At 38.9% G+C, this 26,753-nt stretch overlaps 1 protein-coding gene across 1 annotated transcript in view; it reads left to right on the top strand.

Annotated features, from left to right (window-relative positions):
• The window catches only part of LOC310940473 (transmembrane protein 132D), a gene marked incomplete at both ends in the record, with an annotated part of 206,871 nt that overhangs the window by 32,364 nt on the left and 147,754 nt on the right, over positions 1–26,753 (top strand). The window contains one exon of the mRNA XM_083905450.1: positions 22,483–22,623. Coding sequence (XP_083761576.1) covers positions 22,483–22,623 — 141 coding nt within the window. The remainder of the gene's footprint in view (positions 1–22,482; positions 22,624–26,753) is intronic.

Raw genomic sequence — 26,753 nt, 5'->3', positions numbered from 1 at the left:
ATGATGTATGATGACTGACTTTATAATTCATTTACACAGGCTTTTCCAGGGCATTCTATTGTTTTTGAGTCCGTCTTTGTCCAACTACTGTTTATCAGTTTAAATTAAGTATCATCTGTCATCTGTCAAAGAAAATGTTATCATGGAAATGTTTTGTTCTGGTATACAGTAGCTCTGTATAAAAAGTGAAGTAGTCTGCCAGTCTGGAAGGTGAGGTCCGGTTTGTTTTGCTGCCTTGTCATTGTGTGATTGACAGCATTTGTCATGTACAATTATTTCCCATCTCTACCTTTTATAACCGCTTTGTCAGCCGGTTACATAAATAGTTGCATTGTGGCAGTTGTAGGTGGACACCCAATAGAGAAGGCATCTCAGCAGGTCCATTGTATACTATCCTAAATGTGGTCTGGTTTCAAGAAAACAAGATGGCACCCGCCAAACTAAAGATTGAGGTTTTAAAACAGCAGTTCAGTGACAATAAAAGGGTGGCCTGCCCCTTGGTATGGTGGCCCTGAGGTGCAAAACACAAACGCAAATCACAAAACACAACACAAATCAAAAACACAACACAAATCAAAAACGAAAATCAAAAAAAACAAACGAAAATCAAAAACACAAACGCAAATCAAAAAACAACAACGAAAAACGTTGTTTCCCGCGATCGACCAGTGTTGTCGCTCATTGCACAGTCAAAAACACGGACTGTGTGTGTTGTGAGTTAATGTTTTTGTGTTTTCTGCTTTTGTGTTTGCATTGTGAGTTAATGTTTTCGTGTTTTCTGCTTTTGTGTTTGTGTTGTGTGATTTGTGTTTACGTTTTGAGTTAATGTTTTTGTGTTTTTGATTTGCGTTTGTGTTTTTTGATTTGCGTTTGTGTTCTTGATTTGTGTTGTGTTTTGCGTTTGTGTTTGTCTTTTGCACCTCAGGGCCACCGAATTTGGGGACCAGATACGTTTGATTAATGAACATATAAGCAAAACTCCAGATGCTTTCCTTTTGTTTTACATTTAAAACAAGGGGATTTAAAAAAACAAAGAAACAAAATAAATCCCATAATAATGTTGCATTAAAAGAGCGAATCTGACTTTTTATTTGATTTTTTTCAAACAGTGTATAGTACAATTTTCTTACAGTACACTATCAGACATCAATGTATACAGTACTTTGTACTAGGGCCGGGCCATTAAAGCTCACATAGAGTGGTCCTATTGCACATATATGTGAGTTATGGAGGTCTACTTACATACATGAACTTGTTTTTATGGTCAAAAACCTCCTCGTTGCTGGAAACGCACTCGTCAGTTGCGCTGTTTTAGACTGAAATCTCATCCCCATAAGACAGACTGTGTTGTGATTGGCCAGCCAACGAGAGCTTTCCCAACTGTCTTGTGATTGGCCAATACCTGGAAGTGAGGTAATTAGCACGTCAAATCTCCAAAGTGCAGGTCCCCCTCTGGAACGGTGGATGCACTGCTACTAATTATCAAAACATTGTTTTAACAATATTTAAAAATGGCTTTGTCATGACACCCTGCCGCAATCCCTTTGACCTTTGCCTGAGTCAGAAGACACTGTCGCACGTGAGACACCTCCACAAAGGACGTTCTGCTTCTTCTGCGGTACAATGTACGAACATTTGAACATTTCTCATGTATTGAATAACTATTCTAACTGTTTTAACTCATTTTTTAACAGTATTTTTAACTTCACAACCAAAAAATGTCAGGTGGCACATATAAAACTATATATACATTCCTAATATTTATTTTAAAATTAATTATTTGTCAACTATCCCTTAAGGTGTCTACACTAGATAAACATTATTATTTCTATCATTGTGTTTTTTTTCTTTACAATAATGTAAGATTTTTGCTCTCTGTAGGTCAGGTTTTAAGCATCCTTAACATCCAATTTTACATTTAAAGACAGGAAAATAATCACACAAATTCATATATTCAGTATGATAACTACACACATTACATTCATAAACCATTTGGTCACTTTGATGTATCATTTATTGGTTCAAATTGGTAGCACCACCTGACAAATATTGGTTGCACCACCTGACCACATTAGTTATCACATGAAATATGCTGAAAAAAAATCAGTCACATCAACACAAGAGGACATAGCAACAGTGAATTTCAGCGCAAGACAGGGGTGGGGCTATGGCATCATCAATTTCTCAAAGTAGCACATTGTTTGTCGACATGAAAATGTTCCCACTCTTGGACCAAAAAATAAAATTTCAGGGCTCCAGACACTGGTCAGTCAAGCCAACATGCCTTATTTACATGCTACTTATCTTACTTATAAAGATACATGCGTAGTATTGTTGCTTCACATGACTACAGGTTTGAAATCTGATTTGGCCAGGGTCTTTCTCTGTGGAGTTTCAAAGTGCTCCACAAGTTCCATTCAAAAGGGTATATTTTTATTGGGGGCTTTGTCTTCTTCCCATAGTTGAAAGATTGGGGTTAGATAAACTTGGGACTCTGACCCTGTCTCTCTCACCCAACATCAGCTGGAAATCCTCTCCTGCTCCCTTAAAAGGACTGGATGGATGGATGGATACATGGATAATACAAACTATATTACCAGGAAAAAGTAGACACTGAGACCTTTTGTCTTTTCGAGTATGTGTGCTGTTCATACAGTTCATACTGTCTGCGACATTCAGCCATACTGAATTCTGCTCCTGACATTTAGCAGCTTATCCTCTTTAAATCGACTTTTATTTTTACCTACATGATAATTAATTGTCTGCGAAATAAACACAGTCATTAAATCTTAATCGTATAATGCAGCAACAGATTAAATTAAATTAAATGGTTGGTAGTTTTTACGATCGTGTTATTCAGAGATCAAAAGTCACACTCTGTGTATTAAACGACATACTCATCAGATTGTTTATATAATTAAAACTGTTAAACAGAATCATGCGCTTTATACTGAAGCACATACTGTACATAATAGCTTTTTTTTTGTTTTTGCTTCTTTGTGTTTAACATAATTTCCATTGATGCTTTGCACCTCATTGTCCTCCCTTGCGGCAATCTTTACCTCACAGACCTCACTGTTTTTGTCTCTGCCTCCCTCTTTTTTAAATCTCATCTTTTTATTCCCCATCTTTTCGATTGAAAGCCTGAATCACACACAGGCAAATGCATGGATGCAAAAAATAGCACAATTGCTGCCACCTGCTATGCACTGCCACAGTGTGGATAAGCGTGACGCTGCGTCTTACAAGTGTTACTGAAGCTCGGAAGAAAGAGGAGAAAGGGTGGATTTAAAGCTTTTTCTGTGCTCCTGGTGTCAAGGTTTTTATTTGTGAGGATTGTAATGGAACCCCAAGGTGTTTGCATCTCTCACCCAGCATGTGTCTGTTTTAGCCTAACAGCAGTAGCAATTTAACATCTGGAAACTCTGATCTTTTTTTCTTGGCTCACAGTTTTTAGAAATTCCTAAAGTTTTCAATCATTTATTTCATCAAGGTTTGAAATAGTTTTGTCTATTCCAGACTGAGTTTCTCTATTTTAACTATTTACTCCTACTTGCATTTGAGTGGTAGCAACAACCAAAATCACTTTCCAAACACTTTTTTAGTTTTTGTGTGTGTATTCATTGAGCTTTTGTTGCATTTGAGTTCTATGTGTATAATTTCTGTATTTTTCCTGATTGAATCACTGAGAATAGTGACTGCAAAACTCTTTTGTTCAGCAAGGACAATCTGACGTAGAATTACAATGAACGTGCTAAACACACACATCCAAAACACTGAAAAAACTACCCAGATGTAGCAGAGCTAGATAGCTAGCTAGTGGCTATTAGCCGAGTGCTTCGAGAGAGTATATCATACATCGTCAGTTATTTTCTGACATTAGTGTTCAAAGCTCAACGGACCTCTGGATGTATATCAAACCAACATATTCCAACACATTTCAACATTGTAACATGCCTATTTGCGAAAATATATTACAACAAAATTGTTCTTCTGCAGATGTGGCCGCCATCTTTGTTGAAAAAAATCAGCCGGCTCGCTGAATTCTCAAAGCATCATGGGTAATTTCATCTTCCAGTTCGTTTTAATCCCGCATCAGAGCTCACTACATTTTCAGGGTAGATTATAAGGGCAAAATTGCACTCCCCCTTACTCCCCCCTACACAAGAACGCACACAATTTAGGGTTAGGGCAAAGATTTAGGGTTAGGGGAGGTATTGGGACGGGGCCTTAGGCTATGGTGCTTTTGCACTATATGTCCAACACGGCTTGCCTCGACTCCTTAACATGGGCGGAGTCATCATAGCACGGCTGCATGAAACTGAAGTGACACACGTGTACAGCAGTCGTTTTTGGTGGACTAAATCATTAGTTTCAGTAAATCAAAACCATTTTGTTCACAGAATTGTTCAACACTTCCTGTTCGAGTGACTGTCTGACACACAGTCACTGGGCAGTACTGTCACTTAATACACCAGACTCCTCTGGTAAATGTTGAGATTAATGCATGTTTTCGGGATTTTTATTTGGTTTGATTGTAGTGCCAGGTGCCACACTCATGCCTCTTCTAGAGACGACACTCTGCCAATCAGTGGCCGGCAGTCTGTCGACGTTACAGTATCAGCTCAGCTCGCTTGGAACCTCGCCAGAATAGATACTAAAAAAAGTACCAGATACCAGGTACTATCGCTAATGGAAGTCTAACTGTGTAGTGGAGCACTGTTAAGCAGCTTTAAGTGATCTGAGAGAGAAGCAGAAGTCTGCACCTCCTCTAGACTCACCACTTCTATTGGCTGTTATAATCAGTTACACATGCATGTCCTTTCACTGGAAAGGCTGTTCCATCACTGGCAACAGCTGTTTATACTGCGAAGCATAGAGTTGGTTCATGAAAGCAATAAAACATGACTTGAGGTCTATGTTGTCTGTAAACAAACTGAAACCAATATGATGTTGCACAGCTTTATACCTTAAGTTCCGATTAACCTCACCTGTTTATACTGATCTGTGTGTGTTTGTGCGTGCCCGTGTGTGCCTGTGTGAGCTGTTTACTGTTTACCTCTCAGCACACTTGGACGCCAGACTGATATTGTTGTCCCACTCAATCCCAGAAACACTACACTGACTCCAGTGGCTGCCCTCTTATCACCGAGTCTCTGCTCCCAGTTGTGTTTGTTGATCTAACCTGCTGTTAGCTGCTTTTGCCAACATTTTTATTTGTTTGCTCTCTCTGCCAACTTGCTCCTTGGTTACCATTGTCATAGCCCACTGGGGAGTTAAATCTCACTGAGCTCAGGAAATGTCTTTTTGTGTGTGTGTGTGTCCTTTTTGATCTACTTTAGTCGGTTAAAAAAACACTGGATGACAATTAAATTGAGAGACAATTTTCTCCATGACTTTAGAGCAGTGTTTAACCAACTTTTATTTTTTTATTTTTTTTAAGAACAACAAACCATTGTGACCCATTTCATTAGATAAATCGCGACCAGAGCATTATTATGATTCTAATAAGATTTTGCTGCCATTTCTGTAAATTTGAATAAATAAACTAGCCATTCCCGATAGATATTTGTTTGACATACATTCATTCATTAATTGTCTGCCACTTTACCCTCCAGGGTCGCTGGGTGCTGGAGCCAATCCTAGCTTACATAGGGACACTGCAGTGTGCACTGAAGTGCTGTCTGCTTCCATTGAGTGCCCATGTTAATTGGCTGCGCTGCCTATCCTGAGTGCCACACTGCAACTCGCAGAGCACCGACCCGCAATCCCCCTCAGTCAGTTTTGGAGTGTGGTCTATTTTTGGTGCATGCTACTACTGAATCTGACCAGAAAACACAGTCAAGTACATTAGAAAGGTCATAAAAGATATGTAAATATACATAAAAACAGTAGGAGGCAGTTCTCTGGCAGTTTCATCTGTACACTAATTCTATGATTGCAATTCTTTGAATATTCACAGTGCATCCACATTCAGTGTGGTATGAGCACGACTCTCTAAAAATGTAATAATGTTTCCTGAGGTGACTCGTGTAATTGTGTTAAAAGGAGAAAAATTGGGGTGGGAAGGAGAGTCTGTACGAACATCTGTGTGACTGGTGTATTTAATCTCTACCAGACTAGCTAGTTTAATGACAGTAATAATAGCATTACCCAAAGGTGGTATGTTGTTATCAATAATAACTCCGACAATGATAACATCTCCAATTAATGATAGCAATTATGGTTCTAATAATAATAAGGATGTAGTTGAGCAGCATTGGAGATGCCTGCAAAGTGAGTGGAAGGAGAGAGAAGACACAAAGTGGGATGAGGTAATTTTGGAACCCTTCCATTTATAATAAAAAAGAAGCTGAAGTCTTGACATACCTTTTTAATTTTTCAACCCAGTGAAAATAATGTTGGAGGTTTTAATTCTCTGTTGAGTAAGCAGTTTTCAGCCACATGTGGACTATAATGGACTAAATGTGTACAAATAATTTGTCCTGATTTTAATATATATATCTTTATCTTTATCTTTATTCCATAGAGTTCCTTTTAAATTACAACAGCATGGGCAGTAAAACACGATGTGTCCTCTTGATCAAACAAAGTATTTAGATGTTTGAAAATAAATGTTTTTATTATTATACATTTTTTTAATTGATGCTGTCCAGCAGCAGTGTGTAGGATATTGTTTTCCTAAAGATTGTGTGTCCACAGCAAGATAAACTGTGAAACAATAAATATTGCCGGTCAACTGATAGTGAATTTGTAAAGGCTGATATAATTGTTTTAATCATGAAAAAGCTAAAAAAAAAACTAAAAAAAAACTTTTCCAGTCACCTAAAGACTAATTAGGAGTGCATTGATTCCCATAATGTAGAGGAGTATTTGTTTCGTGAATTACATGTGTGTTGGCACTGAATGCACCTCTTAGCTCAACACATGATTGACTCTTCATCACACGCTTCTTCTCATGTGGGAGCGGGAACTGATTTGATCATTAATCAATAATAGTTTCTGCACACGTTACCTCTGCCAAGAAAGTTAGGGTTTGGCTGGCTTGTTTTTCTGGAAGCACTTTGCTGAAAAACTTCTAAAGTGACCTTCAGGAAACTTTGGAGGGTTAGTTAAAAAGAACCTATTAAACCTATTGGTGTTGATCAGGATAAAGAGGAAGTATTTGGCTTAGCTGTAAGACTTGACATTATTTAACGGAACTGTGAGGGGGGTTAAGAGGCAACACATTTGTTTTTTTTTTGTTAATAAAAACAAAGCTGAAGCAAGAAACTGGATGCATGCTTGTTATTCACAGCTGGTGTTGTCACACTAATCTCACCTGTGTTTAGATTAAGTTAGAGGGCAACGGTATCCAGAAACCGGAGGTCCGTAAAAAGTTCTATTCTTGTGCAGCACAGAGTTCTACACAAACTTCCTGCCTCAGAGGATTTATCCGTCCAGTGGATACATGTTATATGACGGCAATGTACCTGCTAGAGCCTGCAAATGATCACTTTTCCAAATGCTAACCGCTGTTAGCTCCCAGTAGCCTCTGCGGCTGATGTCATTTCCTGTCCTTTGAAGATGCCATATGTAAGAATGTGGCCAAAAACGGTTACTACATTGAAATTCAAAATACCAAGGTCTTTAGGTTTAACTGGCACCCCGTGGTTGCTGGACAGCTGAGACTCTACTGACTGCAATGATTGGTAGACGGCGGTAGGTGGCGCCACATGCCAAACATGATTCGCAGTCTGCAAAAAACACATTTTAATGCAAATATTTTGGCTGTACAGTTGTTGTTGGTGAGTTCAGTTTGTTATATGAACATTATTCCTGAGTGTGACATATTAGGAGGATTTTATGGCCAGTTGCTTTAGATTTATTACATAATGCACCCTTTAAATTTCGTTTTATTTTTTAAAATAATTTTTTGTATTATTTTTTTAAGGTGGACCTAAAGAGATACTACTAAACCGAGCGTTCTGAACAGGGCTGTTTTGGCAGGGTGATTGAACTGCTGTGGTATTTCATCCTTATTTGGTATTTTGACCAAAGCATGTCACAGACATGTCCATTAGGACACCAGGGAACTAGGTTCACTTAGAGAAATAGGGTATGATATGGGAGCTTTGCTGTCAGTGTCTGCATCAGCTTCAACATTAGCTAAATAATTGTTTTGTTCTGTTATGGAATATAGATCCGAACTTTCCTGTTAGACTGTCAAGTTTGCATCTCTGTACTGTATCTTACTCCCATGGTCCAAAAACATGCAGCTTAATGTAGGTGTGAATGGAAGTGTGGATGGTTGTTTAGTTAGTTTATGGACTGGTGACCTGAATGTCAGTACAATTGTCTTCCTTCCACTCCTCTGATGTGAGCTAACACTTAAGGTCCTTCAGCATGCCAGTCTGGTCCTCCTACTTTGGTCCAAATAGGAGGGGAAGTAGCTGGTTGCTATGCTGTTAATCTGGGACCTCAGCCCAAAGGAGAAGCTCAAAGCTACTACAGTAGCCAACAACCCACCACTGTTGTCTCTGTCTTTGTTTACAAAGAAATGTGTCATTCTAATCCCATGTGTGGTGGGATGTGGAGTGGGTGGCTTCATTCCATGTGTGAGGGTTTGTTTATTTGAACGGATCCTGTATTCAAATATAAAGCTGTGGAGATTACATTATTGTAGGATCTTGTTAATTGTCTTCAGAGATAGCAGTTGTAAAAGTCCCATGTGTTGTCCCAAGTTGGCTTAACAACACTTTGAGGTTCCAGCTGCATCACATTGTAGGAAAAAATAACTGTTCTGTAGCACTGACTGAAGTGTGGTGACTCCGACTTTTATTAAGGTTAATTCAATTATAATAATTTAAGATTTACAAAAATTATAATTATGCAACCATTCACAGCTTTATATTCAATGATTTGTTATTCATTTCCTGCTGATTTTCCATTTTGAAGACAGTGCCTCAGGCCTAACTAAATGCTTAAGTAAATCAGAGAGAATTGTAACTCATGCATCAAATCTCATGTTATATAACCCTCTTTCCACTTCATTTGGATTTTTAAGTGTCTGAATCAGATTTTTTTTTTCCATTTGTGGAGGTTGTCGGTATCATTATAAATGTGTGGTCAAAACTTTGTTACAGTGCATCTCCATGTCTGTGACAGCCAGTATCCAGAGGCATTACAGTGCAATGGCACATATGTGTTGCTTCACCACTTGTGGGTGTGAGTGGGCCTGATGACTTCTGAGCAATTGTTGCTAAAGCGATGGCAAACACTGGTAATGGGGAGAACTGCCTTTCCTGAGAGCTACACTTTAATGTTATTTGATTGGCTTGCCTCATGTGCATTTGCTGAAAGGTTTAATCCAGATAAGGCCATAGTCCGACTAAGTCAGGCAATCAGACAGCTTTCAGAGATGTAGAGGAGAAAAGCTAGTGCGTATTGAATCAGTTTCCTTTAGACCACGTGTCAAACTCAAGGCCCGGGGACCAGATGTGGCCCGCTACATCATTTTATGTGGCCTGCAAGGTCTATGCTGCTTTAGGGCGTGTGATGACCATAAAGTGCATTTCCCACAATGCATGGCGATTGTGTTACCCATGAAGTGACAGTATCCCGCCACTAGTTTGCAGTGTATCATTGTATATGCATCATGCCACGGATGAAATTGAGATTGAAATATCCGGGAAGAGAAAGATTGATGCAGTTGGAAGGCAGTTTCGAGAAAGATGGGAAGGCAAATACATGTTTGTGCTTCAAGGAGAAAAACGTTAGGTCTTTTTTGTAGCACCATTGTGGTGCTAATGGGAGCTAACAGCACTTCGGAAAAGTGATCATTTGCAGGCTCTAGCAGGCACATTGCCGTCATATATAACATGTATCCACTGGACAGATAAATCCTCTGAGGCTGGCTCTATGAGGCCCTCGCCAGCACTCTCGCGTGTTTTACGGACAAAGCGGAGCTCCACGAGACAACAATTCAAGGAATTTAGCACATTGTGACGTCTCAATGAGTGCGGAAGTCAACATCGTGTGTTTCATCTCCTGTACTTATAGACTGAGGAGGACCACTAAAACATGAGTGAGTCAGCTTTTTTCCCACTTTGCCGACTGACAGGGCCTCCAGAGTCCAAAATATAAGTATTTAAATCATTAAAAAGCTGATTTTGCATATTATGTCCCCTTTAAGAAAACCCAATGATTGTCTTCGTCCGACTAAATTATGACATCTAACATCCATGTAAACACACTGAGTGATATGATTAGCTGTTGCTTGAAAACTGAACATTTCTTAACTTCTTCCAAACACAGAGTGAGCAAAGCAAAACCACAGTTCCACAATGCAGTTCGATGCAGACCGATTCAAAGAAAATGAAGAGAGTTCCAGTTTCAAGCTCCACTGAGTATGTCAGTGCAGTGTTAGGAGCAATTGTGGTTCAGTAGGTAGAATGGGTTTTCCTCTCACTGGCCTGCAGTTCATTCCCAGGCATGACACATTCACACGTTGCCAGCTGCGTGGGAATGGTGTGTGACAGCAAATAGTGATGCAGTAAGATCTCTCATGACAGCCTGTAGGGATTTTTTTTGCCTTGATATGGGGTCAGACGTATTACCTGTAATGTTAAGGAAAGGTCACTATTATGGTCAAAAGAAAATATCATTGACTGTTGATAGGAAACAATAAATAAACTGCAGTTTCTTGTGTTTTAGTCATGTTGATCCACTAATATAACACCATATTGCTCATATAACCTTTGTGGTAGGGTTGTGTCGGCTAGAATGATTCGTTCGAAAGAACGAATTTGAGTGAACGAACTGACTGGGATCACTTCATGAACTGATTCTCTGATTCTTATGATGATAGAATGATTCTGTGTAGCAGGATGGAACAGATGTTCTCACAGGGAGATGTGTTTGACCCATGACCAACATAACTCTTTTATGTCTGGATTTTAAATCTTTAACAACTGTTTGTTATAAACTTCTAAACTTACAGCTCCCCATCTGTCCTGTCCTTAAATAATAAAAAAAAATACAAGCCCACCTGTTCTCTCTAACATTGAGAAACCTTCATCTTTAGTCCGTCAGTCACAACAAGAAAAAAGTACATTTGAGGATCTGCCGGAGCAAAAATATCACTCCTGAATGTCCATAAAATGTTAACCTGAACACACAAGGTAATCACTATGAACACGTTGTCATTCCATACAAGTCATCTGTTCAACTGCATTTTGAGCAGAAGAAAGAGCAAATCCAACTTAAGAGCCATATTTGCATGATCACAGATGGACAACTTCTAACACCAATTTTTTTACAAAACATTTAAGTTCTTATGAAAAAAAAAAAAGCTTTCTCATTTTTCAATTTGTCAGCAGCTTGTCACTTGTTAAACGATAACCCTGAATCTCTTAGCAACATATTGTTTTTGACAGCAGCTTCAACATGTGTTGAAGGTTAAGCAGGTGGCGCGCTTCTGTCTTTGAGATGACTGCTCACATACTGTTGTCAGCTCGTGTTGTGTTTGAAAGTTTCTTCAAGAATTATGAACAAAGGTAAAATTGAATTAAACATTCACATCATAGACAAAAACACCCCTGCACAAGAAACACATTTGACTGGAAGTTTACTAGGTATGCCCAACTAAGAGAAGACTGGGTTTGATTTAGCACACCTGAAAAGATGATATATATATATATATATATATGACGGAGTTTTAGGGCCACACATGAAGAATTTTTAATTTTTTTGCCGTGACGAGATTAAAGTCGACGTGTCGACATTAAACTCGAAATGTCGAGAATAAAGTTGAAATTAAGGTTGAGATTTAAGTCCATTCTCTGGAACTGAAATTAATGCGAGGGAGAAGGGTCTCTATACTCAGCCTATAGTCTGCTTTCACAAGACCCAACCTTGGGTAAGTAGAATAAACTGGATAGATGATTGCAGGGTTTTCCCTGTCTGTCGAAGGCAAAGGCGGGCCAGCTGATTTTGGCCGCCGCCTTGGTTGAAAAAGGTTAGGAAACGATGTTTCCAATGATCTTGACACAAAAGAAATATGAGAAATCTAGTGCCTCTATAGCGTGGACGGGGAACCGCGAGAACCTCACATGCGTCATATGCCGCGAGCATTTGCATCGTATGCTCGTGTGACGCCTTCCTACAAGTTGAACTCCAGAGCTCCAAACAGATCCACTTCCAACAACGTCCAATGTTATTTATTCCAACAAAACAAAGGCGCAAGCATTAAAGTTCTCCGCCACCACAATAAGTTTGCCGCCAATAATAACAACACTCACGAGGACAAACACGTCCAGTGTTGATATAGTGAATGAAAACCAAAGCTTCAACTTCAGCTGTTTTCACTGGTGGAATTCCAGCTACTTCCCCTCCTACTTTGGACTTTGACTCAGACAGCGAGTGTTGTAGCCAGTGATAGTGTCTACGGATCACGCCCAAAATCACTTGTTCCTGGTCCCATTGCGTTGACATCGACATTTCCTGAAAATTTCATCCAAATCCGTGAAAACATAACCTCCTTGGCGGAGGTAATAATACAAAATAGTGAATATAGTAAGTTTTTTTGCTTTAATCCCCCTAAAGGTAAGATATTATTCTTAAAATAATGATAATAATAATAATAATAATAATAATAATAACAATAATAATGATATTTGAATTCTAATTTTGATCCATGGATTTGAATGTAAACATTTAATTGGTTAAATCACAATTTTTCACTTAATACACAACACTAAAGGTGGGCTCACACACTGTACACATCACCCAGGTTCTCCAGCCTTTGCCACCTTGGTCTAAAAAAAATGGGATGGATGGATGGATGAATTATCTATGGTCAGTCATCAGGTACAAGGTGCTCTGTCATAATATTCCTCTGCTTTATTCATTATTCAGGACTGATATACACAGTAATTACATTTGAATGCACAATAAACATGTGAAGCTGGAGTTATGTAGTGCCTCTTACTACATATTTCCAATGCGCCATATCTCAGAGCATCTGCTCCAACACAAACTTCACACTAGCAATATGTTTTCTCTTACTTTTTGTCTCCGAGACACATCTGCTGCTGAACACGCAGCAGCGTTTTCTGACACATAGCATATGGCTCAAGGTCTGCTCCATTGTTTTGAGAAGAATGCCTTTTTGCTTTGTATTTACATATTATGCAATTAGCAAATGCTGTCATTCAGATTGCATTTCAAGCTTTAGTGCCATTATTGAATGCAAAGCACTGTGTGAGGCATGTAATTATATGCATGTAATTACTCTATATTTAGGGTAGACTTTAAAAGAAAAAGAGAAACTCTTGATGGTGTCCTGTATGAATTAACTCAGTGGGAGAGTATTTGTAGATGGAATAATAACGATACATGGGTTAACAAAAGCCTTAAAGCTGCTTGACAACTTATGAATACTGTGAGAATTAATTGGTGGTTTTGCATAGGAAAGGTATTCTTTAACATTTAATAATTTTAGAGCCTTAGTGCTAATACTTTACCTGTACTGTGAATGCAGGACTGCAGTTCTGGATTTCTTCTTCCCCATAAGGTGGATGAGTTGCAAAGCATGAACTGCCATCACTCAGAAACATGTGTGAAAGAAATTTCTCTGGAGTCATCGGTGTTGAGTAAATCAAGTCTCTTTACTGCATGCATGTAGGAGAGACCCTGTCACCAAGATGGTCTAAATGTTCTCTGCCTTCCCTTCAGATAGCTCAACCATATATACAGTCACATCAAAGCATCTTACAAACACCATAAAACATCAAAGTTAAAACAAGACAAAACACTTTGTTTATGACCCACACATGTTATCATGTGTACCCTCATGTTGATCCCTGTGTTTCAATCCCCCCCAGCATTTGTTCACATCTTGACTGTTGGTTAATAGTTATCTTAAACACCATACAGAAACCCTTGCACTAAAACCCCCTATGGGAACAAGAAAACTATTTATTTCCCACACATGGCCATAACTTCCAACAAAAGACATTGATCTGAGACCCATATGTGAGGACGGAAGTGTGCAGCAATAACTCTCTGGATAATTTCCAGCAATTCGGCACCACCTTCCCTAAATATTCTCAGGCATCTTTCTGTTGTTGTCATTTACTCTGACCCAGCCATTCTCCTGTTAAGATTTCTGTATGTGAACAGCAAAGGAAGGAAAGAACATCTAATAATTAATAATTAAATAATGAATGCCCATCTTTGATTAGAGCACACAGAGCTTGTAATGGTGCACAATTGTTTCAAGTTTTAGAATGTTTTGTCCTTGAAACCGTTGCTTCTAATCCGCTGCAGAATTGCTAGTGAAAAGGCATGTGAAAAGATCAAAATAATAAAAACAAGAGCAGCACATGGAGCTAAAGGGCTTAAGATCTTCTTTTCCATTCTAAACCATTGTTTACCAACTCCGAGATGTTAGAGTAGCACATCAAAATAAATGTAAAGCTGTGGTCGACATTTTAAGCCCTCTGAGTTGGGTTCCCTCCTCACAGAAGAGATCTGTCAGTTTTTTGGCCTTTAAACCCCACAGGCTCTAAACACATATAGTTCTGAAGGAATAAAGGTTTATACTATGACGAGAGGTTCTCTAGAGTCTGTAAAAGTACCACACACCAGGATTTTGCAGAGGTTACCTTGGTGTAAAGACAAAGACTTTCACAAAATAAAATATTTAATGAGAAGCTGAATTACACTTACTGTAGGCACCAGTATGGATCATTCTTTTATCATTTTATCATCACTTGCCCTTCAGCGGTTTTGTAGTGTTGGAGGAAACGAGGCCATGTACATAGATAATAGAAGCAAGTAACTTGGAAACCAGTATCACTGTTGTAATGGCTACACTTCCTCTTTAAAACTTGAAAATGCACATGGAAATCATTTGAATTTGTTTTAATGTTTCATCCTCATGGAAACAGCATCTTGGGAGCCCTGAAATGCAATTTTTTGATAATGGTTCCCCGAATGGGAAAATCTCAAAATGCCACCCGTGTGTTTTTGCATTGACAACCAATATGCTGCTTTGGCAAAACAATGATGTCATAATCTCACCTCTCCCTGTCACTTATCTTTGTCATCGTCATCGTCCTCTTTTTGTGTTGGGAGAGCTCCACCACCTCACCATCCATCAACACGTCACGATTATAGATTTTCTTGGCATGATTATTGTCAGAGAATTAATCACAATATCACAATTATTATGCGTTAATTGATTTCACAACAACAGCGGTGTGTAACATGTGTAAAATCACATGGACACATGGTTTATTTTAATTGTTTTAACAATATATCTATTTATATGTGACCAGATATAAAACGTACAACATACATCACATGCGTATAACATAACGTTAAGTGAATGCCGAACGTGTGTGGTACACAATTAGTTACAAATGACACGCTAACGTTTAGTTTCCTACCAATTTAATGTTATGTTAGTTGAACATTTAACACACAATTTAACCCAGTTACTGTGCGTTACATATTTGCATTTCGTTCCATTTGACTTATGCCGAACTACCTATGTGGGTCCGAGCTTCCGGCATAATCTTTTCTGACAGTATTGAAGAAACGTTATGATTAATATACTGTAGTGTTTAATACATCCGTACATTCTCAAAGAGGCTAGTAAAAAAAATCTAATCATCAAATCAAATCTCCCTTCAGCATCCCTTCCATCTGGTCCTGCCGCACAGTTCCCACATTCACTCCAGTTTCTCCACACATTCGTGGCCACATTCTGGACCTGGTCTGCATCGATTACCTCCCCAGCCTAAACCTCAACATCTACGATCATCTGGCCATCACCATGAACATTGAAAATCCTGTCCTAGGTGTACTATCAAACAGAAACCTCAATCAATCCCACCCTCAGTCTTTCACATCACCATTGCCAACACATCGTCTGCCTTCTCTCCGCCACAGCCTGACAACCCATCTGATCTGGTGATCACGACACACTCTCCTCCTGTCTCAACCAGCTGGCTCCCATCAAAACAAAAACGGTCTCATTTACACACTCAGCCCCATGGCTTACTCCTGAACTGCGCCAAATGAAAACCCCATAATGCCAACTTGAAAGAGTCCAAGAAAACTGGTCTAATAGTCCATCATCAAGCTTGCACAGACTATCTCCAACAGTAAAAAAAACTGCTCTCTTTACTGCCCACTCCACTTACAACTGACAACTCATACACTCTGGCTCCTCCAATCCCAAAGCTCTCTTCTCCACAATAAATAAGCTCCTCAAACCCATTGGCTGTCCACTGCCACTTAACCAATGAGATTAACCACCCATCCAACATTGTCAAAAACTCCCAGTCTCCCAGTCCTTGCTCCACTCATCACTGACATAACCAACTCCTCCTTCAGCTCTGTGTTGTGTTCCCCATGCACTCAAACTGGCTGCCATCACACCTGTCACCCAGAAATGTTGACTAATCCTGGACGCACTCTCAAACTTCAGGCCCGTCTCCAACCTCCCTTTTCTGTCACCACTCACAACCTATCTCATCTCCAACAATCTGTTTGAACCATTTCAGTCCGGCTTTCGCTCAAAACACAGCACAGAAACGCCTATCCTCACAGTCACCAACAATCTCCTCCTCTCCTCAGATGCTGGACACCTCAATATCTTCATCTTCCTCGACCTCACCGCTGCTTTCGACACCATCAGCCACTGCGCTTTTCTCTCTCGCCTTAAATCCACCCTCAACATCGCCTCACATTTGCAAACGTGGCATCACCTTCAACAGCAATCTGTCTTTTGAACACCAAATCTGCCTTCTTCCAATTCATAAATATAGCTCATCTCCTCCCACCACTCCATCATATAGCTTACAAGTGCTATATCAATAAAATGTACAACTTTTTTTCCCCATAAAACCAATGTCTTGAGACTTATTCCACAAACTAATAGTGATTACCATAATTATGTATTGGCTCTTAACATAATCCTAAAATGGAGCAAAACCGAAACTTTTAAAATATCTCTTTGAAAATGTGCTACATTTAGCACACCCACCTCTGGGGCTTATTAATAGGAAAAGAGAAAAAGGGGATATCATCGCATTGACAGAAACGCACTGTGCATTTTAAGCATACTATTGTGACTTTAAAAAAAGAAAAGGGAATCTTTATTCACAGTGTAGCTTTTGGCATTTTGCCCAATTGCTTTTCCTCTACACTTACTCTTTATTTTTTCAATCGGGAAACTAGTGTTGAGGTGCCCATAAACAAGGTGCTGCTCCAGAAGAAAAGGGAGAGGAAATCGATTGTAATGCTTAGTGTGCTTCACAATGGCCAACAGGAGCAGACCGTGGCTGTGAATGTCTGTAATGTATGAGACAAGAGGAAAGAAATGGTGCTCGGATAATGTTTTTTGTTGTGTGTAAATAACAATTAAAGTGTTTCGTGCTCACTGGCGCCCCACCCTTACCTCGCCCATTGGTTTGTGAACTCCTGAAGCCTCATATTTTGCAATTTGACCAGCACCATCTTGTTCTTTTGAACAGGCATGGAGTGGTCATCGGGCTTACGGGGCAATGCCTGACGCATGTTTTTGGGCCTGTCATAATTTCATTAAAAAAGTAAATGTGCTGGGCAAGTTAACGGTGTTATAACGCATGACGACTGACCGGAAAAAGACGTGCGTAACGTCATGTTTATGTGCCTCCCGATAGTTAAAGTGAGTTTTTTGAGCCGCGGCACCGGAGTCCATGTGCCGTTTACCAGTTAGCTCCGTTAGCTGCATTAGCTCCTTGTGTTTGTGTTTAGCGCGCCTACAGTGGACTGGAGCGGTCTTTTTATTAAAGGAAAAGAGCAAATAACCAGCGTACCTGTGTACTGCGCATGTGTGCCCTTGTTTTTAAAGTTTAGCGTTACTTTAGAGACTCATTTTAACAATCAGGAGTCACGTAAACATGATGTCATGTGCGTCTTTTTCCGGTCAGTTGCCATGGAAACGTGTCATGCGTTAATGTTAACGCCGTATATAGTGCCCATCACTATATATTATAAATAATTGTTTATGATTGTTTTGTTATCATGTAATATTCGTGAAACATTTGGGTAACCAGTGGTGCTGCAACGATGAATTCATCGAGAGAGATGTTTTCATGTTTGTTTTTTAAACAATTAATACAGGCTTTGTGATTTTTTTAGCTTCTTAAATGTGAATATTGTGTGGTCTCTTTGCTCCATTTGACAAAAAAATCATTAAAACTAGGTTCCAGGTTTGATAAACACTGAACAACATGTTATCTATATTTTATGGACAAACAATTCGATTCGATTAATCGAGAAAATAATTGACCGATTGATTCTAAAACACTGAAAAGATGGAAATTGTGGCACTGAGGCCATCTCTCTCAAGATAAAAGTGTCTGTGAGTAGTGAAAGAGCATTTACATTTTATTTAATTTTTTTAACATGGTTTAACTCTATTCCATGTAGGCTACTGCACTTTATTTTAATTTTTGAAACAATGTGCACATATATCTTCTGGTATTTCATGTCTCCTCATATTGTATAAATAATCATGGTGGGCTGCCATGGCCAAAGATGCCAGGGATCCACAGGAGATCACAATTTTCAACATGGACATCATACAGTATTGAAGGAGTGAAATGAGTTTCAGATCGAGAACTCATTTTCTATCAGACTTTTAATGGCCATTTAAGAGAACAACATTTTCCGACACTGATTTCCCAGAGTTCCCAGATCTGAAGAATTTCATTATACACTCTATAATTACACTGGAAAGACTCCCCTTGCTTTCAAAGCAAGAGTAAGGGAGTGGGACAATACCTCCACTAAATGTTTGCCCTAACCCTCAATTTTTGCCCTAACCCTAAATTGTGTGTGTTCCTGTGTAGGGGGGAGCAAGGGTGAGTGCGATTTTGCCCTTCAATCAACCCTCAAAATATAGTGAGCTCTGATGAGGGCTTAAAACGAAGGGGAAGATGAAATTACCCATGATGCTTTGCGAATTCAGCGAGCCGGCTGATTTTTTTCAACAAAGACGGCGGCCACATCTGCAGAAGAACAATCGTTCATTCGTATTGTTGTAATATATTTTCGCAAATAAACACGTTACAATGGCGAAATGTGTTGGAATAGGTTGGTTTGATATACATACAAAGGACTGTTGAGCTTTGAACACTAATGTCAGAAAATAACTGACGATTTATGAAAACACTAGCTAACTAGCTAGCGGCTATTTGCCGAGTGCTCTCAATTGTATTCATATAATAATGCAATATTGAATATTGTTTAGTTATTTTTTTAATTTCTAAAGAAAATACAGAGTGAAAGCAAACCAAATGATACAGTCGGGTCCATCAGGCAGAATGTGTTTTACTCGTCACTCAAGATTCATTTCTGGTGACATGAAGAATAAAATGATAGTTGATACATTTGGAGAGATGTGCTGCATACGGGGAGAAGTTTTGGTTGTCTGTCTGCATTACTTAAAAAAAGAACGACACACACAGACACTTGTCAGGCTGTTTTGCTGAGTACGGATCTGACAGAAGCAGCTCGGGGATGCAGCCTTGTCCATCAGCTTGCTGTTTTACAGACACACTTATACTCACAAGCACACGTCTTGACAGTTGTACCCTGGGACACTATTGACACTTTCTTTACATGTGACGAGCTGTGTATGTTTGCGGTTATGCGTGTTTCGGTGTGAGGAAACTCCAGCCACCTGTAATAAATGAGGCCAAAAATGCTTATATCATGTCTGTCCCTTCTGGCTGTGCTGCTCTCAGGTCACGATCAGGCTGAAGGAAAGTTCTTGAGCACATGTCATGACAACATACAGTCTGACAAGCGATGCTAAGTACGGTAGATTTTCAACTGTCTAAATGTTAAAGTGTCAAATTAACATTTTATTAAAGTGATATGGTGTGTCTCCCAGGCATATTAAGTATGTATCCATAATTTACATTTCAAAAAAATAACTTTTTACCACACAGGATGTTAGTGGCTTGAATTGTGGTTCAGTGGAAGATCCTATCATGGCATGTAAATCTTCAAAATTGGTAACTGGGATGCATCTGCAGTGTCTTTTTTTTACTTTCAAAAACAGAAAAACTGGAGTACCTTTATTTATTTATGCATTTATACAAAAAGTCCTATGATTTATTTTTTCCCACAACTACCTTAATTTTTCTCAGACCAGGTTCAGTATTTGTGTTCCCCCAGTCTGTCAGTCACATCATATCTCCAGTTTTACTGCTTTGTTTTTCCTTTTTTCTCCAGTAACTTTGCTCTACATAGTTTTGTTGCCCCCGCCTGGTTGCGGTAAATTTCCTTTTGAAGTGGAGTATCTTAAATGTTACGTTGGTTTAGGACGAAGACTGAGTGAAAATGAGAAGTGAGAAGGAGAGGGTGACGTTGGGATAGAAAGAAAAAGAGAGATGCGGAGGAAAAAAGCAGAGGAAATGGAACACGTGGATTTTTTTGTCATTGTATCTAACGTTGAACTGTTTGAACTATTTATAATATTATAATATATTTTTTTAGAGGGACTGCCTGTTACTCTTCATTCCGTTCCTGCACGCTCATACACAACAGTCATATGAGTGTAGTCTCAATATTAAGCTACACATATAGGAATGGATGGAGTTTTCGCTCTTTACATTGCATTATTGGGGTTTGAGCACGACTGTGCAAGAACTGTATTGAAACTGAAGGAGTTATTCTTCTTATAAGTATATTTTTCTCGCGTTTTAGAGGCCTTTCCCGTACCCCAAAACTCATGGATTTTTGCAACAGCATCAGACCTGGTGAAATTTTACCTCTGAAAGTGGTTCGGGGAATGTGCGTAAAAAAATGGAAGTGGGAGGGGCTTATGAAAATGAAATTCAGCTTTCATTAGGTGACTTTTGTGTTTCAGATACATGAATGAAAGTTGGTACACATGTTAATCATGTCAGGACGGTCCAAAAATTAACTGACGACTTTGCCGTAAGTCCTACAGGAAGGCCACCATCTTAGGCTGAGCGGCCATTTTTGGGCCTTTTTTGGCGAAATTGCACCAATGCTACAAAATCTACCAGGTTTTGGTTGTGTTTGAGGCAGATCTAGTTCTCGCTCCCACATCTATGAAGTGACATTGGGAATTCCAATATCAGCAAGCATTAGCCAAACATTTGTCGAAAGATGACATAACAATGGTTAAATAAGGGATATTTGTTTCCTTCTTTAAACTTTGGGGAATTTGTTTAGTAAAAAAAAGAAAAAGTGGGTTTTCAAAGTTTTAAAAGAAGGTGATTTCTTCCTGCCAAACATTGTATTTACATTATTTAACAATACACACGTGCATATGTACTGTACATAAACAGATGAACATAGAGCGTGACAAAGGAGGGATGTAATATACTGTATGTGCAGCCGTTACTTGGCAGGACATAAAACAAAGGCAGTAATAATGAGGAAGGAGACAAAGACGATTGAGCTTCTTCACCCATCTGTTAGGAGGGAAACTATTATTGGCACATACATCTGTGTTGGTATTTGATGTTTGCCAGAGACTATTGTACATATGTTAATCAGTGAACAAGCACGTTCGTCTATAAAGTGTGTTATAAACTGGGGGAGGGTCTTGTCAGGGTAGTAAAAGCAAAAAAAAAAACACACAGGGATGGATTAAGACGAGTGAGAAAGAAAGCAAATAAATAGATTAACAGCTGAGTTTCTTGGATGAGGAATGCGGGGCGGACAGAAGCATGGATGGATGGAAGGAGAAAGGTTCTTCAGGGAATGATAAGGAATGAAGATTAACAACAAGAAGGACTGAATCTTGGAAGAGTGTAAACGTAGTAGAAGAAGCTGCAGCCAAGAGAGATTTGGAGGAAAAAAATAAGACTTGAAAAAGTAGAGGGTAATAAAGTAAGTGGAAAAACAAAGATAATGAAGCAAGAATTTTGAAGGAAGGCAAAATGGTGGAAGGAGAAAAGAGAGGGTGAGGTTAAAGCAAAATATGAGATTTCTTTTATATGAAAATAAAGTATTTAGCAAATACATTTCAGATAAAAAAGGGAAGGAATTAATATAAAACAGAATCCATATTATGTTTCTTAAAAATGCACATTTTATGTGTGCATTTTATATAATCTTTGGTTCAGCCAATTCCCAATTTGTCCTCCAAGCAAAGCTAACAGTGTTCACCTTAATAAGAGTTTCTTCCTTCACTTCTGTGTGTCATACTGTTGGCGGTGGCACCATGCGCCATGAATCAATTTCAAAAGATATTGCATACAAAGAGAATGTGACACGTATCAGAGATTAAGGAAAATCAGCACGGAAATCAGGGCAGGGATATTACAAGCAAAGCAAATTAAATTTTCAGCAAATTTCCACCATCACTCTTTTTCTCTTTTGTTTATGATGGGCTTATATGGTTGTTTGCTTAGCCTTAATCTCTCTTTTTCTTCTCTGTGTCTTCATCTGTCTCTGCAGGGTGTGGTTCCAGTCAGGCATCAACTTCCTGGCTGTGAAACCCAGCAATCTTGTTGCGTGGGAGATCAAACAGGAAATGGCGCCGGGAAGCAGTTCATTGGCAGTGATGTGTCAGAGAAAGGCCTCCTCCACAGCAGAGAGGTATGTCTGAAAGTCACATATCTCAAGCCTTTTTTCTTCAGCTGCTTCCTCTTTCATCCAGCAGCTAGTTATCTCGTTTCTGTTGTACAGAGTATTTGTGGGCGCAGCTTAAAATGACTGAAAAGGTCTTTGATTCTTCGACTTCAAGAGCATAAAACTGTTGATGCCCCAAACTCTATAGTAAGTCTTTTCCTGTGCAAGAGTTTCCATGAAGTAAAAGCTGTCAGTTCGAGTAAAAAATAATTATTCTATGAAGTAAATGAAAAGAGAAAAAAAACAAAGGACAAAAGCAAAGGAAAAATATAATTTGTACACATGAACATTTCTTTAATTCAATCACAAAAAGTGTTGAGCACTGCAAAAAAACATAATTTCCCCCAATAGTCTAAAGCCTGGTTTATATCCACCATGCAAATAATTAACAAAGCAAAACAAGGAAGAAGTCAGATGTAAGTTGCCCTCTATTTCACACATTTCTTGTCCTGCTTTGATGTAGCTTATGAAATGCCTGCAGTGTGAACAAAAGTCAGGTGTCGGTGAGAGAAGGTGTGAAAAAAACAACCTGATTTACTCTTTGTATTTCAAGGTAAACATAGGCAGAGATTGGCAGACAACTTCCTGTTTATCTGGACTAGTGTCTGCGTTGCACTGTGAAGCGTACAGCGTTGATGACTCATCGTGTTGCACGGAGACCAGAAACGCCTCTGGTGAACAGACTGACAGCATTTAGTTTAGTTTATATATTTAATTTCATTCACAGAAACAAACAATGTCATGTAAAATTGGAGCATTTACAGCCACTCACTTTCATGTTGTTGAGACAAACAAGCAAATTACAAAACTTCAAAAGGAAAAACACAAAACACAATCAGCCATGCATCTGTAATGTGTCGTCTTTGGAGCACGACACATCAGCCACATCGCAGTTGTACAGTAAATAGGAATTTGTTCTTTAGCTGTCCTGTCTAGTTAAATAAAGCTTAAAATAAATAAAAAAGAAAGCCCCTACTTTCTAAAAAAGTGAAAGCAATAGCCCATACAATTGCTGTTTATGTGTAAATCGTTTAGACAGGAGTTAATATGTTGACATACTAGCTGTTGTGATTTAATTTAAAGACTTACAGTTCAGATCAGATCACTACTTATGCAATTATTTGCATTTCATTGTTGAGTAGGGCACAAGTTAACCTGACCCCTACCGCCCCAGTTTGGCACCCTTCCATTGAAGCACAGCGGTGATTGGTTGACAGAATTCTTACTTCAAACAGAACACAAAACTCAAACAAAAGCGTGTCTCCTTCTTCTTATAAACAGCCACATACTAAGAAGAAAGAATACGTAATACTGGACTATCTACCATCATTTCCCTGTTCACTGCTGCGTTCTTCTTAATGGAATTAATTGGCGGGCTACACTGTGTCGTGCTGCTATCGCCATGTGGCCCACACACCCTGCAGTGGAAACACGAGCCACATCAAGGTGTACCATTCCAAACTACACTGCACCGCTAGGTGGAAACAAAGTGTATGTGACTTGTGCTGTTTGTCTGTCTCCGGAGGGCAGCGCCTTAAACGGTGCTGTCCATGGTTCTGAAACAACAGTACAAGCAGCAGTCACAGGTATTTCAGCCAGTAAATGTATTGCGTCCTTTTTTTTGAGATGTTGATAGTGACATAGTGCCAGCGCTAATGAATAGGAGATCTCCCAATCCTGAGAATGCCATCTTCTGTGGCCCACATAATATGTGGCTACAGCTCAAAGGAAACTCTAGTCAGAGTTTGTAAACTGAAATCTATAGGATTGTGAAAGTTACTAATAATTACTGTGACACTGTCAAGGTCAACAAATACAAACAAATATATTTAGGTTTATATCTTAAAATCAAAGAGAATTCATCAAATCAGATTAAAAATAAAACTGGAATAATTATTCATAGTTATTAATAGTTATATTAACCACTCCAAATTCAAGTAAAAACTAGATCCCAGAATCATTTCCCAAATGTTTCAAGTTAACAACTCTGCACACAATCTCATCACATTGCCAATCCAGTCTGAAAACATCATTTCAACAATCTCCTCAATTCACAGACATAATAATGAAATTAAATTAACAATCACCCCCAGACTGACAAGGTTAAACAAATTTAACTACACCTACACTCCTACTCTCTGATGCTTCCCTTCTGTGCTACATACACTAGTCTAAATTTACACTAAATCTTTTAAAAAGATAAGGAAAATAAACAACTAATGACTTAATTAATGACTGCAATATTTCATTCCCTTTGTGTAATTTAGATACAGTATATTACATTTTTGAAGTTAATCAAAACACTATGCTGAACTGATATAAAGAGAAAGGTTAATAGTGTAATAGATTCAAATGCAAAATACATTATATTTTTGTCACTGTTCCCAGGTACATTGAAACACATTCTCTCTTTGGGTGAAGTTCTCTCGTCGATCTTTTTAATGTCCGCGTTAATGTAATGAAAGTCAACTTGACTACTCGCCGATGACGTTAGCCAATGTGTTTTTCAGCCATTTATAAAATCACAACCAGGGAAAATGCTTTGAAACTACACAAACCACCACTCAGCTGTCACATTATACACAACAAACTCCGTCTCCCGTATAAGAACATACTATAATGTTAGTAAAATAACAGGGGAGCAGAACAACGCACATGCAAGCGCTTGTAAGCCTATAGTCACCATCATCACAGTCCTGCTCAGGCACAGTTTCAGTCACAGTTTGCATGTGGGCTATAAGAGAAGGCTCGCCTGCGGTCACATGATAGTATTTCCAGCCAGAGGAAAAAAAAAATAGCTTGGTGCGCTGAAAGCCAGGTAGTGTTTGGTCAACTTCGCCGAACAGGGAAATATTTGTTCATTCTGGTGGAAATGTTTCCGTTTGCAAATAGTCACAGAGCTTCTCATCAGCAGTGGTATAGTGCTCCACTCTTTCCTCTCTCTCTCCACTAGCGTCCTCATTTTGGACACACTCACCTTGGATAACATTAGTAATTAAGCGCACGATAAGCGACTAGCAGACATCAAGCTTAGAATTGTAGCACTGTAAGGCAGACTACTCGACTCGTCCCATGTTCTCAAACTGTGGTATGTGTACCACCAGTGGTACGCAAGCTTCCTCTGGTGGTACTTGGAGGAAAAACAGAAATACTGTTCTACTGTATATACCAGGATATGTGATTTCAATGAAACAAACAAATAAAAGAATTTGATAAATGCAATAATAATAATAATTACACTCGGCTTATGTCTCGCTGCTCCTGACTCTAATTTCAGTATGACAGTGTCTGAACTAAATGTATATGTGAGGAAGAGGAGGATGATACCGCCTGGACATCTTGAAGATGTTTCAAGAGAATCTTCATAGGCTCCTTTTTCTCTTTCTCCTCACCCATAATGTCTGTTGACAACAGTAATACTGACAAACGACTTGTGATGGACCGAAACTATTATTGCAGGGTCTCAGCTCAATTAGCACCACTTAGTTAGCCGTTAGCCGCGTCTAGACTTGACTGATGTACGGCATCAGCGGCAATGAACGATCCAAATGTGCCATAGAGGGAAATAAAAGAGACGACACAACATCTTTAAACTTTCAAATTAAGAGCAATAGGCAATTGCAAGTTTTCCTCCAATGTTTTTAAACCTCTTAACCCAGCATGGATGGGTTTTTACTGTAGTTTTATGTCAGGTGCCAAAGTAAATGTATATATTTTTTTGCATCATTTTCAAATTTAATGTTTTCCCATTTTACATCTGAGAAGGTCTCAATGTTTCTCAAGACTCCGATAGTGTGACACAGTTTGGGTACGAGGCTATTTAAAATGTCAATCTAGTGTAAAGAAGCATTTAGCTACAGGTTGACTTGACTTGATAATAACTGCATTTTATTTTAGGGAAAATCAGAGGTAATCTGTTATGTATACTTTCACTCTGAGGTTTTTGGATTTGAGGATAAAATTAACATATTAACACACTCCTAAACTCTTTAAATACCAATGAGGTATTTAGAACCAGACTCACTACTTTGACATGTTAAGCTTTGAGAGGCCTGCTGTAGCCTCTTATGCTGAGCTGTAACTGAAAAAGGAATGTT

This window comes from Microchirus variegatus (genome assembly GCF_963457635.1).
Source record: "Microchirus variegatus genome assembly, chromosome: 18".
Taxonomy (NCBI): Eukaryota; Metazoa; Chordata; class Actinopteri; order Pleuronectiformes; family Soleidae; genus Microchirus; species Microchirus variegatus.
Note: the sequence above shows the minus strand (reverse complement) of the source record. Positions and strands in the feature narration are given on the sequence as shown.